The sequence below is a fragment of the Apteryx rowi genome, unplaced genomic scaffold (genome assembly GCF_003343035.1).
Source record: "Apteryx rowi isolate R43461 unplaced genomic scaffold, aptRow1 scaffold_310, whole genome shotgun sequence".
Classification (NCBI taxonomy): domain Eukaryota; kingdom Metazoa; phylum Chordata; class Aves; order Apterygiformes; family Apterygidae; genus Apteryx; species Apteryx rowi.
In genome coordinates, this window is record NW_020449531.1 from 532,910 (window position 1) to 547,356 (window position 14,447).

Genomic DNA, 14,447 nt, shown 5'->3' on the forward strand with positions numbered 1-14,447 from the left:
GGGCCGGGGCCGGGGCCGGAAGCGAGCGAGCGAGCGAGCAAGCGAGCGAGCGGGTGGGCCTGGGGCTGCCCCGCCGCCGGGGACGAGGACGGCGCGAACTGTGCAGCGGCGGCCTCATCGGTCTGGGTGGGTGTTTTCCAGGGAAGTGCCGCGGGCTCCGCACCGCCCGCAAGCTGCGCAGCCACCGCCGCGACCAGAAGTGGCACGACAAGCAGTACAAGAAGGCCCACCTGGGCACCGCGCTGAAGGCCAACCCCTTCGGCGGCGCCTCCCACGCCAAGGGCATCGTCCTGGAGAAAGTGTGGGTAAAGGTCCCCCAGTGCCGTGCGCGGCCTGGGGGGCGGGGGAGCCTGCCGCCGTAGCATGCCAATTTTAATTATTTTGTAGGTGCTATGTACTAATTTATTTTTCTAAATGGTAGTGCTGAAAGGTATCTGTTCTTATACCCTTAATGTTGTTTTTGAAATTGTTTTTATCCTCTGTATGAAGAGAAATAAGAATTTTACTAAACACTTCAATTTAGTTTACAGGGAGGGGGGATCCAAGATGTTTATTTTTCAAATTTTTACTTAATGAGTTGGTATTTGTCTTGAGGACATTCACCTTCCAATTTTACTCTGTTAAGCAACTAATTAAGTCTTTAGATATTGTATAGCTTCAAGTAGATCACTATTTGGGGGGTTGAAATACAGAGTTAGTATACAACTTAGAGTTAGTATAAAATAATATAGTAATTCATGGTATTGTAATGGATATCTGCTAATTATTCAAATAGATTTTCACTAATGTATTTTCCTGTGCTTCCATTTTAGTGGAGTAGAAGCTAAGCAGCCCAATTCTGCTATCAGGAAATGTGTCAGAGTCCAGCTGATCAAGAATGGCAAAAAAATAACAGCTTTTGTTCCCAATGATGGTTGCCTAAACTTCATTGAGGTGAATAATTTTCAAGAAACAGCCTATAGAAAGTTGTATATGAAAGTAAAGAAACACATAACTGATGGAGACAGGCAATGACCAGATGAGGTTCATGGCATTTTGAACTGTGCGTATCTTAATGCTGTATCTGCTGAGGCAGATGAAAAAATGCCAGAGGTATTTTTGTACTTTTCACTTGCTAAGCTAAACCAGCCCTCAGCAGCATTACTGCAAGTTAAATGACACCTCAGCTTATGCTTCCGTTCTCCAAAATACTGAAGGGGAAAATATTCCATAACTTACATATATCAATCAACAGCCTTCAGTATTTCCTGTCCTTCCACCCTTTCCTTGGGAAGTCTGTGGTGTGGCTCAAATTTAATGTAAGTTAATTCAGAAGTGCACACAAGTTTAATGTTTATAGCTCTGTAACTGCACTGTCTTTCATCCTAGGAAAATGACGAAGTTCTGGTTGCTGGTTTTGGTCGGAAGGGTCATGCTGTGGGTGACATTCCTGGAGTTCGCTTCAAGGTTGTCAAAGTAGCCAATGTTTCTCTGTTGGCCTTATACAAGGGCAAGAAGGAGAGACCAAGATCATGAACTGAAATTGATCTGTCAAGAATATCAATAAACTTTTTGATTGGAAAAACTCCTATGCTTGTTATGTAAGATGGCTTATGATGATTTCTTTTTTGTTTTGTTTTGTTTTTTAATGTGGTATCCGCAAGTAACGTACCTCAAATGCTGGGGCACACTGTCACTTTGTTTGCAGCTAGCTTTTTCTTCTGTAAGTAATGCTTTGCTGTAGACAGAAGAAAGCCAGAGCATCTTTATAACCAGTAGGTGAGCTTAATAAGCCTTTTGCAAATTTACCTTTGTGTTTGGCAGAAATACACACCTACCATCAGGAATTTCAAAGACTTACTTCATAGAATAAGAGTGTTTTAGTGCTTTGTATGCCATCCATGATTGCCAGCATCTTCATGAAGGCTAACTACTTCTGTCTAATAGCTAGAGGAGTAACTGTCTTGCTATCAGGGTGGATTGATAACTCCCTCTGAGGCCTTTAGCCCTTCATAGACCCTACCTCCTAAAAGCTGTCATGAAAAGGGCCCCATCAAACTGAATTTATGAGTTATGCTGTCACTTGTGTAGAACTGTAAAGATTTTGAAGCTGGGGTCCAAGTATGACACTATAACACAGAACTAATTGGGACTCTGATGGAAGTAGGCTACATTTTAGCATTATGAAAATGTCTCCAGTTTTTGCTCCATTACCTACTAGCTTACAAGGGCTGAACTGCTCTAAGAGCATCAAAGGGAGGGTATCGTATAGTCCTGGCACACATCATGTGGTCCAGTACACAGCTGACAGGTGCTATATGCACCAACAGTGATAATAACAGCTTAGCAACAGCTAAAACTTGCAGTGATGTCAGAGCTGATACTAGCAAGTTTTGAGACACTGTGTCAAGATATGCATGATGACATGTGCGGCGGGTTAAATGATCTCTTTGGTGTCCCATCCTTATGATTCTAAAGTATCTCATTTGAGGTGGCTTCTACAAGTTTCCTTGTTTTCCTCTCTTTTCTTATACCAAGATTTTAAAAACTTGAGGGAGGATATTCCTCTCTTAGCATTAGTCCAGCACCGATAGATGGAATATAAATGCTTAACATTTAAAAGAAAATGCAATTTCTCTGAGAGGCAGCAAGATCAGATCTGTCTCTGTCAGAAAATATCTACTGTGAGTCATTTAACTTTATTTTAAAGGGAGGCAATGAATTCCAGCTCTGTAAAATATCACTGAACTCTGCAAAGAAAGATGAGTTGATTTTTCTGGAGTAGAGGATAATTTTTTGGACACTAAATAGTTCCTTTTGTCAGATAACTATGCTGGGTTTATTTAAAGCCTGAAGTACTATATATGGCTCCCTTGTTTTTGCTGATCTGCTTAGCAGTTGAGCATAGATACTGCTTGAGAAATGTCTGTATTAACTGTAAGTAGTACTACATAATTTGGAACTTAATTACAGACTTTTAGAACAAACAGGCACCAATCTAGTGTAGCTGGAATTTTATCCTGAGTCATCTTGTCAGTCACAAAACTGTTCCTATAGGAACAGAAATGAATTTCTTACTGCTAGGTTAGCCCCCCAAAACCGTGATGTTTCTGTGGGACTATTTAATTCATTAGGGATCAGAACATCCCTTCAAGCAGCAAAGTTGGAATGAGGAGAAATTACATATATTTTTGGAGAGCAGCCTTCCTCAAGTTGAAAATGGTCACTGGAAATGTTGAAAATAACATGTATTCATGGTATTCAAATGATAACAGCAATTCTAATTTCTAGTGTGAAGACAGGCAATGACACCTGACACACAGTTCCTCAGGTTTAGGGCTTGAGGAGATTATTAAACAATCTAATCTGATCTCCTGTCCTGCTCAGCCTACAGAACTTTACCCAGTTGCTTTCATATGAAGTGTAAATTAAAACTAACTAGCTTGACTTACGCAAATCTTCCTGATGTGAAGACACCCATTTCTTTTAGATCATTGCAGGTGTTACCTGTCATCATTTAACTGTTGTGTTACTGACTTTAATGCATCTTTAATTTTGAGTATGGCTTCTTGGCTTTATCTTTGCTAGATGGAAAAAAATCTTGTGAATAGTATCTTGTGTGTGTGTCTTTTAAAAGATCTCTGTACCCTAATCAAGCTACTTGAAAAACTGAAGTTTTTCATCAAGATGTACAAGATATTTTGTTCATATCTTGAATGATTTTTCTCTATTGTCCAGTTTTTCAGCCTCAACTTAAAAACATGGATGCTGGATCTAACATAACATAGAATAATAATTTGGCCTCATCTACAAAGAGGCCAAATTCTCCCTAATTTAGCTTTTAAATCGTTGTTAGGTCCTCCATTCTGCTGATATCCTTTTACCTTGAATTTGGCCATTGAAAATATATTTTGCACAAAGCTTCTACGGTGGAGGGCTGGGTTCTTTGTTTCATGTTAGAGCTATTTTATGCAATGAAATACTCAAAATATTTATTTGGCTGAAGTTAGAGTGTAAACAATTCTCACATTATAATCATGATTCATCTGTGTGTTCATCTAAGAGGCTCTGCTCTAAATAGTATTCAACTAATTTATATGAAAACAGAATAAATTCAAGAACAGATTGAGAATCTCTACCACTGAATATTTTGTAGTTTAGTCATCAGGGAATTTGTGAGATCTGGGTGTAAATCCTTGCTTCAAATCAGGCACAGAAGCAATACTGAACTTGGGTTTACTTTATCCTTGTAAATGCTGTAACCACTGTCAAAACGAATGTAAGTTTGGTTGCAGTTCCTTTTCAATTTTGTGGGGGAACATTGGAAAAGATTCCATCTGTGATTCCAGAATTAAGGCTCCCTCTATTGTAACCTGACTTTTAATACCCTTTAATAACTTTCAGAGCGAGGCCTTAACTCAGTGCCTCTTTAGTGTTACCTGCATGATGCTTTAGACAGCTTTTCAGATCAGTTTGCTCATTCTCAAGCATCTGAGAGTAAGCCAATCAAGATTTTTACGTACATTCCTTAGGACAGACTTCCAACTGGTGAAATGCAGTTTGAAGATTTCTGCTGGCTTTGTGCTGGCTCTGTGCTGGCAACAGAATGTGCCTCTGAACCAAGTTTTACAATTTGGTTTTGTGTAGCAGGGGAAGAGGAAAGCAAGAATAAAGAAGGTAGGTACATTGCATGCTCTTAGGGGAGAAGGGAAGGAAAAGAGGCAAAGTGGTCTTTGGTGTAGAGAAGAAAGGGGTTGAGACAGTGAGAGCCATGGGAAGAAGAGTGCGGAAGAAGCAGCAGAATTCCTGCTGTTGCGAGACAGTTGGGGATAAGGTGAGGAAGAGACAACATGATTCAAGGCATGGTTTACATGAGGAACTAATATGAAGAGGTTTTTTGAACCTCTGCCAGACTTGGATATGGTTGAAATCCAAGTACCTGCGGTGCACTTCAGTCAACTAGCACATTGGAGCATAAGTCAAGAGTAGAGGTTGGACTAACCATGCCATCAACTATCCCCCCTGCTCCCTCGAGTACCCAGTATCACTAGTGTTTTACTGTGATTTGTGGTGTCCTAGCCCTCTTGTTTTCTTATATAGTAGAGGGTTAACTGACATTACTTTTTCCATGTGTGTTCTGGATGTTTTCTCTTTTCATCCAAGATGTTATGCAGATGGATTTTGAGGATCTTCTACATCTGCCCAGTATTTCTAACAGCTTCACTGAATCTTAGCTACTGTTTATGCACAGTAACTTCAACCATGCTATTGTATGCCCAGAAATCCCAGGTATGTCCTTAGCATATGCCTTCTGTGGCTGTGTCTAATGCTTCTGTGAAACACGGAATGCAGATGCAATAATCTCATATATGCTATAGCAGAGATGCAGACCTATTCTACAAAGTCTCTGAATTCTAGCCTAATCTAGGAGAAGAACAATGTAAGGAGACAGCCAGGTTTGAAAGAATTGGCTGCCAACAGTACAGCTGTATTTACGAATAATTTGCATCAAATCAAGTGTAGACACACGTAAGAAAAATCAGCTACACAATTACACGCATAAGAAGAAGAACTTAGCCAGTTTTTTTGAGGTGAATCTTGATTATAGTAAGATTGAAAGGTACTGGATTAGCAAACCTGACCATTGAACTGAGGGCTATGGTTCAAAGCTTGCTGGTCTGACCCCAATTCCTGGTGGTAGAGACAGATCCTAGTCAGCTAGCTCAATCTAGAAATCTTGGTCTTATGTATGCAAATATTATCATAAACAACTGCTGGTGTTGGGATTCCAGGTCAGATTCTACAGGAGCTACATTATTTCAACTGAAAGAATCACCAGCTTCAGTTTTGTTATTCCAGGAAATTGAGCCTGTTTTTGTTATTTTAACTTGCTTTTCTAGTTTAGCAAAAGTTACGAGTATGGTTTCCAGTGATACTCCTTTGGAAAAGGATTCTACTGCAGACAGCAAAACGTACTATTAAAGTACTGCTGATGATTTAACTTTTCAAATTCTAAAGTCAGTCTGGCAAAGCAAAGCACAAGAAGAGATACAAAGGTTTACTGGGGAGGTGAACGGATCTATATTAGTTTCTAAATGTAGGGTATTGTTGTGAGGTAATCTTGCCACTAGATGTTGCTGTCAGTACAATGAGGGGGGAAGCTGAAAAATAAAAGGTGCAAACCAAAAAGTTGTTAATGTGCACTTTAACAAAAGAAACCTTCAAATTGGCAAATCTAGCTTTTTACTGATTGAATGAGTTTCCTGTTAGGAGAATGGGATACTTTCTGTTTCCTTATTGCCTTCAGGCACCTAAAAGGTAGCTACCCACCATATACAAACACAAGAGTTTATGAAGTAAATTCAGCTGAAGCCACATTAGACTGCAAAGCATGGAAGAGAATACAAATGCTTATTACTGCATCAGGCATGTGTACCTTTAACAGATTTGGTTAAATTAGGGGCTTCTTTTAACTTCTTGCAATGCAGCAGAAGTGAGACTAAGCTATTATTAAGATGAAGGGATAATAACAGCTACAAGGAGTGGGAGAATGCACAGAACTGGGAGCAGAAAAAGAAAAGCATAAAGTTATTAAAGCTAGTAGCATGTTTTGAGCTGAATTTTATCATTTGCTTTATGAACATGTTCATGAGGTCACAGATCTAGTCAACATTTAGGCATCATGATTCTTCCAGCAAATGAATGTTTCTGTGGATTCTGTCATAGCTTAGGAATAACTTGTGTTATCTGGATGCCTCTGACAAGAAGTCAAAAGAGGATGAGCCAAACCAAACCTGATCAGCAGATCACTATTAAAGTGGTTTTAAGCCTAATAAATAAGCCTTACAACTACGTGTTATACAACCCAAATCCTCCAGAACAGAAGGGAATCCAGACAGTTCCAAGAACAGAGATGAACTTGTCTGATAGATACGGCAGTCCACGTTTCACACTTTATTAGAAGAACTTGTATAAATATTAAAGCACTTGGCTAATCATAAGAAGCCAGTTATACCTGAATAACTACCAGACACAAGAGAATGAACCTTGTAAAGCCTGGAAAAGCGATCAATGCTTGGCCAAGGCCTGGCTGGAATCCACCAAAATTCAATTCATGATTTGATCTGGATCAGGTGCAAAGGAAAAAAGGATTTGTTCATTTCTGCACTCTGCCAAATCTTTTTCCACATGTGCTCAGCCAGTGTTGCACCATGTTGTGGGCTCTAGCTGCCACTCTGCTTCCAGAGGCATCAAATGCGGCACTTTACTCAGCAGAGGCAACAATCATTAAGACAAGCCTCCATATTTCAAGGGGATGGTATTCCAGAAGAGACAGACCCAACATCAGAGATGATTGGTTTTGGTGATGCAGATGACTGTTGGTGAATATCTGCTCACAGAGATCTTTCTCTAGCTATAGGCTAATCCTGGACAGCAACAAATCTGGGGAAATGAAGCACCTGAACAGTATCTTCCTCCATCTGGGCTCTGCTGCTGAGGCTAGCAGAACCACAGAGAAGCACACAGCTTAATCTCTTTAGACAGGGCTACCTTTTCCAATGTGTGGTACTAACAACATTATTGAAAATAATATTACAGAAAAACATGTTTTTTTCTAACAGGTTTGAGAAAAAGAAGGTGTTTGGGGCAAGGTTCTGTAAAATCATTCTCTTTTCAAACACAACAATAAACTGTTCTCTCATTTTAAGTAGAAATTCATCTTCAATAGGTGACAGTTACAAGCTCTCAAGTGGTTAAGTGAAAGTTTCCTTGTGGTGTAGGGTTTTTTAAAAGACACTTTAAGATGCTAATGAAAACTAGGATATAAAGATAATAGGCATAATACCTTTCTAATTCTTCCTGAGCATTCAATATACAGTTCTTCTCTTCTGGACTACTCTCCTAGTATGGCTGTCCTATCTGGCTTTTGAAATTTAGGAATTAATGCTACAGCTACTTGATGTGGCAGTTTTGCAGCTATGAACTTTATCTATACCTTTTTCTTCTAGAGGTAAGAATTTGTTCCTGAGAGATGCTCTAAACAGATCCTCTTCAACACACTTTTGAAAGCCTACATGTTATTAAAAAGTGCACAGATATACATGTACACTGTATCCTCTGGAAGAGTGAGCTTTGGAGAAATTAGTTGTAACTCCACAGTTCAGAGGAAAGATAAATCATTTTCTTTTGTGCTGGGCTGAAATGCTATGCAATATAAATATAATGTCCAAACTTATTAAATTGCAGTCATAGTAAATRGCAAAAAAAAAGTGCTTGGAAAAAGTTTTGCTGAACTTTATGGAGTTGCAACAGGAATTGATATTGATTACTTCACCATATTGAGCTCTAATTAACTAGCTCAGTGCATTTACTGTTGGGAAAAACAAGCATTTAATTTAACCCAGGGAATGTTTCTCTTAGTAACCAAAACCAACCAACTACAAACCTTCTGGCAGACCAGACTGGGGGTTAAATTCTAACCTGATTGTGCTGACAAAAAGGGGGATTATGTAGTTAGTAATTGCATTCCAAAGAAAAGCATATTTTTGGCTTAGTTGAACACATAAGATTTGTTTTTCTGGCTGATTCTTGTAACTGAGGGCAGGTATGAGTCAGTTCTCTTAAGAAAAAGTCCCCAAAAGCAATGGTCCTCAATATGTCTTCCCAGATTAGCAGGGATGAACGGCTGAGCAAACTCACAAAACTCTGGATCTAGAAATGTTCTTTCTTCTATTGTGCAATATTTCAGATAATGTATGTAGCTGAAACCCAAAGTTCAGATCTAAGAATCTTCTAAAGATTTGCTAAATAAAATTACAAAACAGTGCTGCAGTTAACTTGATTTTGAAAATAAAATAAGATTTTTGAATGTAAGCCTTTTATGTTAAATGTTCCACAAGTCATTAAGGCATAGATCTAAACAGGGAATTAGATGCCTACCTCCCACTTAAGTCATTAGAAAGTAGTTACCTAAACAGGATTGTATCTCTCTTTGGTCCTCATATTTATGTTATCCCTTATTTGTTTCTCAGTCTAAGCTTAGGATATTTCTAACTGTCTGAATTTTTGTTTAGTGACATCCTGGACAAATTTCAGGAAAACACTGACATTGATGATGATACTGCTCTGTTACTTAGATATTTATGGTACTAAAAGGTTAAGAATTGTAGTGGGGCGAGGGAATTTTCACATTGCTCATCCATTTCATGCTATCAATTATCATCATATCTAAGTAGCTGTGGGAACAAGGTCAAGGCATTGCAGACGAATTTGGAAGGGCTTTATCAGCAGGAAGGAAGCAAGGCAGAGACAGCTTCAGAAACTGGGAACAACTTGAGTTTCTAGCCAAGTGAATGTGTGGTTGTAAGATATCTAGGAGGTAGATTGATTACTGGCAGAGGATGTCTATGAGTTAGAGTGTGACTGTCAAGATACTGACACAGCAGTATCCCGCTGTGTGCAGCCATCCATTAGACAAGTGCCTAGGGTTGTCTCTGACAGAGGAAATCTTAAGTTTAGTACAATGCACAATGTCTTGTCCAAATAATCCTCAATTTTGCTTACAAATGATAAATTAAGGTATAAAGCAGTGTGGTGCATTGAGAATTCCTGCACCTAAAAGAAAAAGAATTATTGATTTCTTATCTATGTAGAAATTTCATTTTTCTTGTAATTCTTGAATAAAAGAGGAAAAGATTAAGGTGCAGTGGAATGATGATAGAGTGGAGGTGACTGGAGTATATTCTCCCAGACTCATTCATATCTGCTTTCTTTTGTCTCTAATTACAAGCAGTAAGTTACATAGTCTGATGCACAGTGTGACATGGATGAGATGCTGACATTCAGAGTAGGACAGTGATATTTCACAGACTTGCAATAAGCAGTTTTGTCTATAGTGAAGAAACCCCATTGGTCAAACCCTATTATGAATAGTATTGCCATACCACAGTTTCAGATTCCAAGACAAAAACAGGAAGAGCTTGTCTCCAAGAAATATCTATGAAACTATGAATATACATTTTGCACAGCAGCATCTTGGCAGCTGAAGCTTCTCAAAGTCCAAAAACTAGCACTGAAAATAGTACTCAAAGGTGTTCAAGAGTCATTATTTCTTTCTTTGTCAAGGATCCTCTCTTGTCCAGCATATTAAAACAGTGAAACTAGCAGTCCAGCTATAAATTATTCCAAAGGCAAAGCCACTCTGCATTCAGGATTACATTCTATTATTTACGCTCTTTAGAAGTGGAATTTCTTCTGTATATTTGATCCACAGTACAGTGCCAGGTAACATCTGTGATGCTATGGGAAAATGAGCATAACTGATCCTCAGATATGCTGATGCAGCATTCAGTGTCCATGGTTTATATGAACAATTCTGTCAATTCTTTCTACATCCCTGATCCTAAGGACAGTAGAAGCTAATTCAGACTTTAGTGTAAATAAAGCTACCTGAGGTCAGTCTGAAGTTTTATTGGGAGTAAGGGTGTCAAGAGCTAGCCAGCACAGTGTGCCAGTATTCTGGATAGAGGGAGGAGTTCTGGGTATTTTATTCTGACGTAGAGCTGCCTACAAATGCTGGGCAGCTGAGAATGGCTGAGTGCTTTCACTCCTTTATTTCACTGCAACACAAATGAAGATCATGGAGCAGGCATGAACATTTAACCCTCTAAATGTGGCTCCTAAAACCATTATCTGTTTTTTGTTTCTCCTCCTGCATAAATCTTCCTTAAATATGAAAATGGGATACGGATGCAATTATCAAGCATGTGTTACCATAAGTGTTAAAAAAGGCAATATATCTGCTGTCCTGTTACATGAACAGAAGGCCATATTTCATGAATCTAACATGGAAAAATGGTTTTTCAGATTATGATCCAGAATGGGATAAATGATGTGCTTTCATTATTAATTCCAAATGACTGGCAAAAGAATTTAACTGCACCAATGGAATTTTAAAGACTGTACTGTATTTCAATCCACCAATAACATATGATACAAGTTAAAAATATGCAACCAATCAAAATATCTGAAATCCCAGAACTTGAAATTCTATGCATTTTACATTTCCAGCTCTGATGTGGCACACATTGGAGTCAGTATGCAAGTGACATATTGCTGAACATACAAAGTAAAATCCGTAATTCCATCTCAACTGCTCGGGACTTGTGTTCTGTTTTATACTACAAATAAAATGTGATTGGGAAGGAATCCAAGATGACTTATATGAAGTTACTTCTAATCTGTTTTTCACTGATTGTACTACTATGCAATTTCTACTTATTCAAAATTCAACAGTTAACAGGGGAGGCCTGCATAAGGCCTGTGGATGGGGACTAAACTTGTGAACAACTACAAGTACAATGAGAAATACTAATTGACTACAACAGTAACTCCCTCAGGGTATGGCAAAGCTTCCTTTGGAGGCAGTGAAGAAGGGAAAAGCCAGATGTTCTCATATCATAGCATGAGGCATCATGAACTCTAGATGCTTAGTCAGATGTAGACTATAAGTAATCTATTTGTCTAGAATATGATTGTTTGTTCCCTGAGGCATGACATACACAAAATATTCTCAGCAAAGTATTATTCAGTCCTGGGATTAGCACCGTGGGACAGGATACATTGTGTGTATGATGCAGGCAGCAAAGTGCATCTTGATGTGGAACACACAGGAGGGCCCATGTGTTAAAGTATGGTAGAGAAGGTGGTCCTTAGGTGAATTAGTCCCAGCCCATGCACTGATTGCTACAGGCTTAAACCACATCCTAAAAGTGTTTTGATGTACATGTCCTCACACATGGTGCAGACTTTTCTAGAAACATGATTTTTAGTAGATACCTCTAGTAGATTCAAAACCCAACGTTTCAATTCTATATCAAGGAACCACAGGCTTGTGCATTTGTGTGCAGTCTTGTTAAGGCCACAACCCCAGTAAAACAGAGATAGGAAATGAGTAACTTTAAGTGGTCAATGCTGTCACAAGGGAGTTCATGTCTTGGTGGCACTTGAGAGTCATTGTTGCAACTGCAGCCAGCTCTTAGGTCTTTAACTGTAACCAGGCAAGCTCTTGTCAGGAAAGAGCCCCGAATAGTTGTCTTCTCAAGTTGTATTGCTTACCACTCAGGAAAGATTCCTTTGGTCTGTGTTTGATTCCTAGGAAAATCTGCAGTAGCTTTACTTCAGCTAACCATAATCTGTCCTTCAGCACAGAGGCCTGAAGTGGGGACAACAAAAGAAAATGGAGAGAGAATGAAATTCAAAGCATTGCAGCAGAGTTATGCTAGGTCACACTATCAACCATATGCTGGAGGGACTACCATAAAATACTCTGACGTAGCTGACACAGACCCCAGTACATCAGGGACCTCCTGACAGCCAGCAAGGGTGATCACAGTGTGCCAAGCACATCTCCTAGTGCAACCTTTCAGTGCAAAGTAAAAAAGGCAATAAGGCAACTCTGTAAGCAAATTGTCAAAACATGAGTCCTAAATGAATGGAACCAAGAGCTCCAAAGGAGAAGGTGATTTTTTGCCAGCTGTCCATCTGATGTTCTTCTTGAATGGGGGGTGGGAACAGAAAAAAGGGTGATTTAATTATCTCTTACCTTTCGATTAAATCAGCATCTGCTCAGAGGCTAGTTTTGCATAACTCAGAGATAGATTTAGACCCACAACTGGGCCCACAATACTCAGCCATGATGTAATGTAATTTGTGCATCTAGAAAAACAAACAAACAAAAAAAACATATTACGCCAAACTTTTCTGAATTGCAGATATACCTGACAGTCATAAAGTAATTTCAAATGAGGTTATTCTTTCACTTTGTCTACATCAAGCTTATTTTATTTTTCAGCTTTTAAGTGACAATCCAGAATTTTATTCCACTTGGACCAAGGGAGTTGTCTTGACCATATCTATTTCCCAGCTGATTTACTTTACACGCATCACATAAAGCCTCACAAAGCACATTAGTGTTTCTCACCTATTCTCTTTTTGTGAAGTGATCAGTACAGAAGACATGAACTCATTAGTCCGGCAGGGGTGTAGGACAAAAAATGGCTGTCCAAGTAAGGGGTGCTCCTAAGAAGGAAATTCAGTAGTTTTATTATTCAAAAAGGGCAACAGAAAAGACACAGTTTGCACTGGAAAAAGACAAAGCAGGGTCCACTTAATCCTTGATGTAATTTTTCTTGTTTCAGAATTTAACCCACATTGTTCTTCTAATGATAAAGTCATTGACAAATTAACGTTTGAGAGCATATTCTCTTATCTAAAAAGAGATAGAAAACCACCAGTCAGGTTATGCGACAGTGTTAGTTAAAATATAAAGGTTTTCAGAGCAGCTCAAGTTACCTGTATCAGCACTACCTGAATGCAAGTAGGCAAAGCTACTGTGCAAACAAGTGTTTGACCAAATGTAATACATAAAACAAAGATGCTCCATCGAAAAGCTCTTAACAGCTTTAATTCTTTATCCTTGGATCTTGTCAAACTGGTGCCAGGACATAAATATTTAAGAGTCTGTAGCCTGTGAGGGAGAGCAAGAAGGAAGGAGGAAGAGCCCTCAGGATGGCTTTAACTTCCACTAGATGGGATGTCCTCATTTTAGGCTAGACTAGTAGAAAAGGTCCTAAAATGCCATTGTCTTCCAAGAATCCCAGCTAAAATCAGCCACAAGAAAAAAAATACACCTAGTGACAATTAAGTTTACAATCAGACTCCCTACAGCATGATAAGAAAGACTTTCTATGTTCCTTTCCACCTTCACACTGCATACAATGCTACTGAAAACTCAATCTAGTGCTCCATAAAGCTTTCACTTTCATCTCCAAAAGACATTCAAACAGAATACATGTCTTGACTTAATCAAGCTTGCACTCAATGCAAAACCATAACAGTGATCTCATCTGCTCTTACACTGGTGACACCAGCAGAGCAGCACATCTGACTATCTCACACTCTCTGCACTAGGGAAGTGATTTTCCTTTAATGCTGCTGAGGTCACTGCTACTGCTGCTGCACCAAAATAAACAAATCCTACCACATCCCCACACTCAATAAGGGGCATAAGCATTTAATACAGCACCATAGGGAACAGCTGGAAAGTGATTCCAGACAAGAAAGATGTCAAATACCAAACACCATGATAGCCTACTTACAACTGAACACAGACTGTGTTTAGCTGCTGCTAGGCCCAGGACTGTGCCAGAGCTGAAAGGCACATGATACAAGGCAGAGGGGTGAGGAATATCGGGTATGGACCATGACTAAAAGAGTAGCAGGATCACCACCTCTATATGGTGCTTCTTGTTCAGCTGTGAGAGGTCGGTCCACTGTGCTATGCTACTCCCAAGAGCCACAGCAGAGACTGAGGATTGATGTGATGGGTGTTTTATTCTGGGTAAAGGCCCTTTTCTTTAGCTGTTCTCTTTGTGCTCGCTCTGTCTTTGGATGGCAAAGAAGAAACT

At 39.3% G+C, this 14,447-nt stretch overlaps 2 protein-coding genes across 4 annotated transcripts in view; one reads left to right on the forward strand and one right to left on the reverse strand.

Moving 5' to 3' along the window:
- Positions 1 to 1,579, forward strand: part of LOC112968325 — a 2,569-nt gene extending 990 nt beyond the window's left edge. Inside the window, exons 3-5 of the mRNA XM_026070463.1 lie at positions 141 to 301; positions 813 to 933; positions 1,369 to 1,579. Of these exons, the coding sequence (XP_025926248.1) occupies positions 141 to 301; positions 813 to 933; positions 1,369 to 1,515 (429 nt within the window). The 3' untranslated portion in view covers positions 1,516 to 1,579. The remainder of the gene's footprint in view (positions 1 to 140; positions 302 to 812; positions 934 to 1,368) is intronic.
- Positions 1,580 to 10,926: 9,347 nt separating this feature from the next.
- ATG10 (autophagy related 10) overlaps positions 10,927 to 14,447 on the reverse strand; it is an 85,894-nt gene continuing 82,373 nt past the window's right edge. For all 3 annotated transcript variants that reach the window (XM_026070486.1, XM_026070485.1, XM_026070487.1), the window contains exons 6-8: positions 12,962 to 13,059; positions 12,584 to 12,696; positions 10,927 to 12,193 (exon numbers count right to left, since the gene is read on the reverse strand). In XM_026070486.1, coding sequence (XP_025926271.1) covers positions 12,591 to 12,696; positions 12,962 to 13,059 — 204 coding nt within the window. In that variant the 3' untranslated portion in view covers positions 10,927 to 12,193; positions 12,584 to 12,590. The remainder of the gene's footprint in view (positions 12,194 to 12,583; positions 12,697 to 12,961; positions 13,060 to 14,447) is intronic.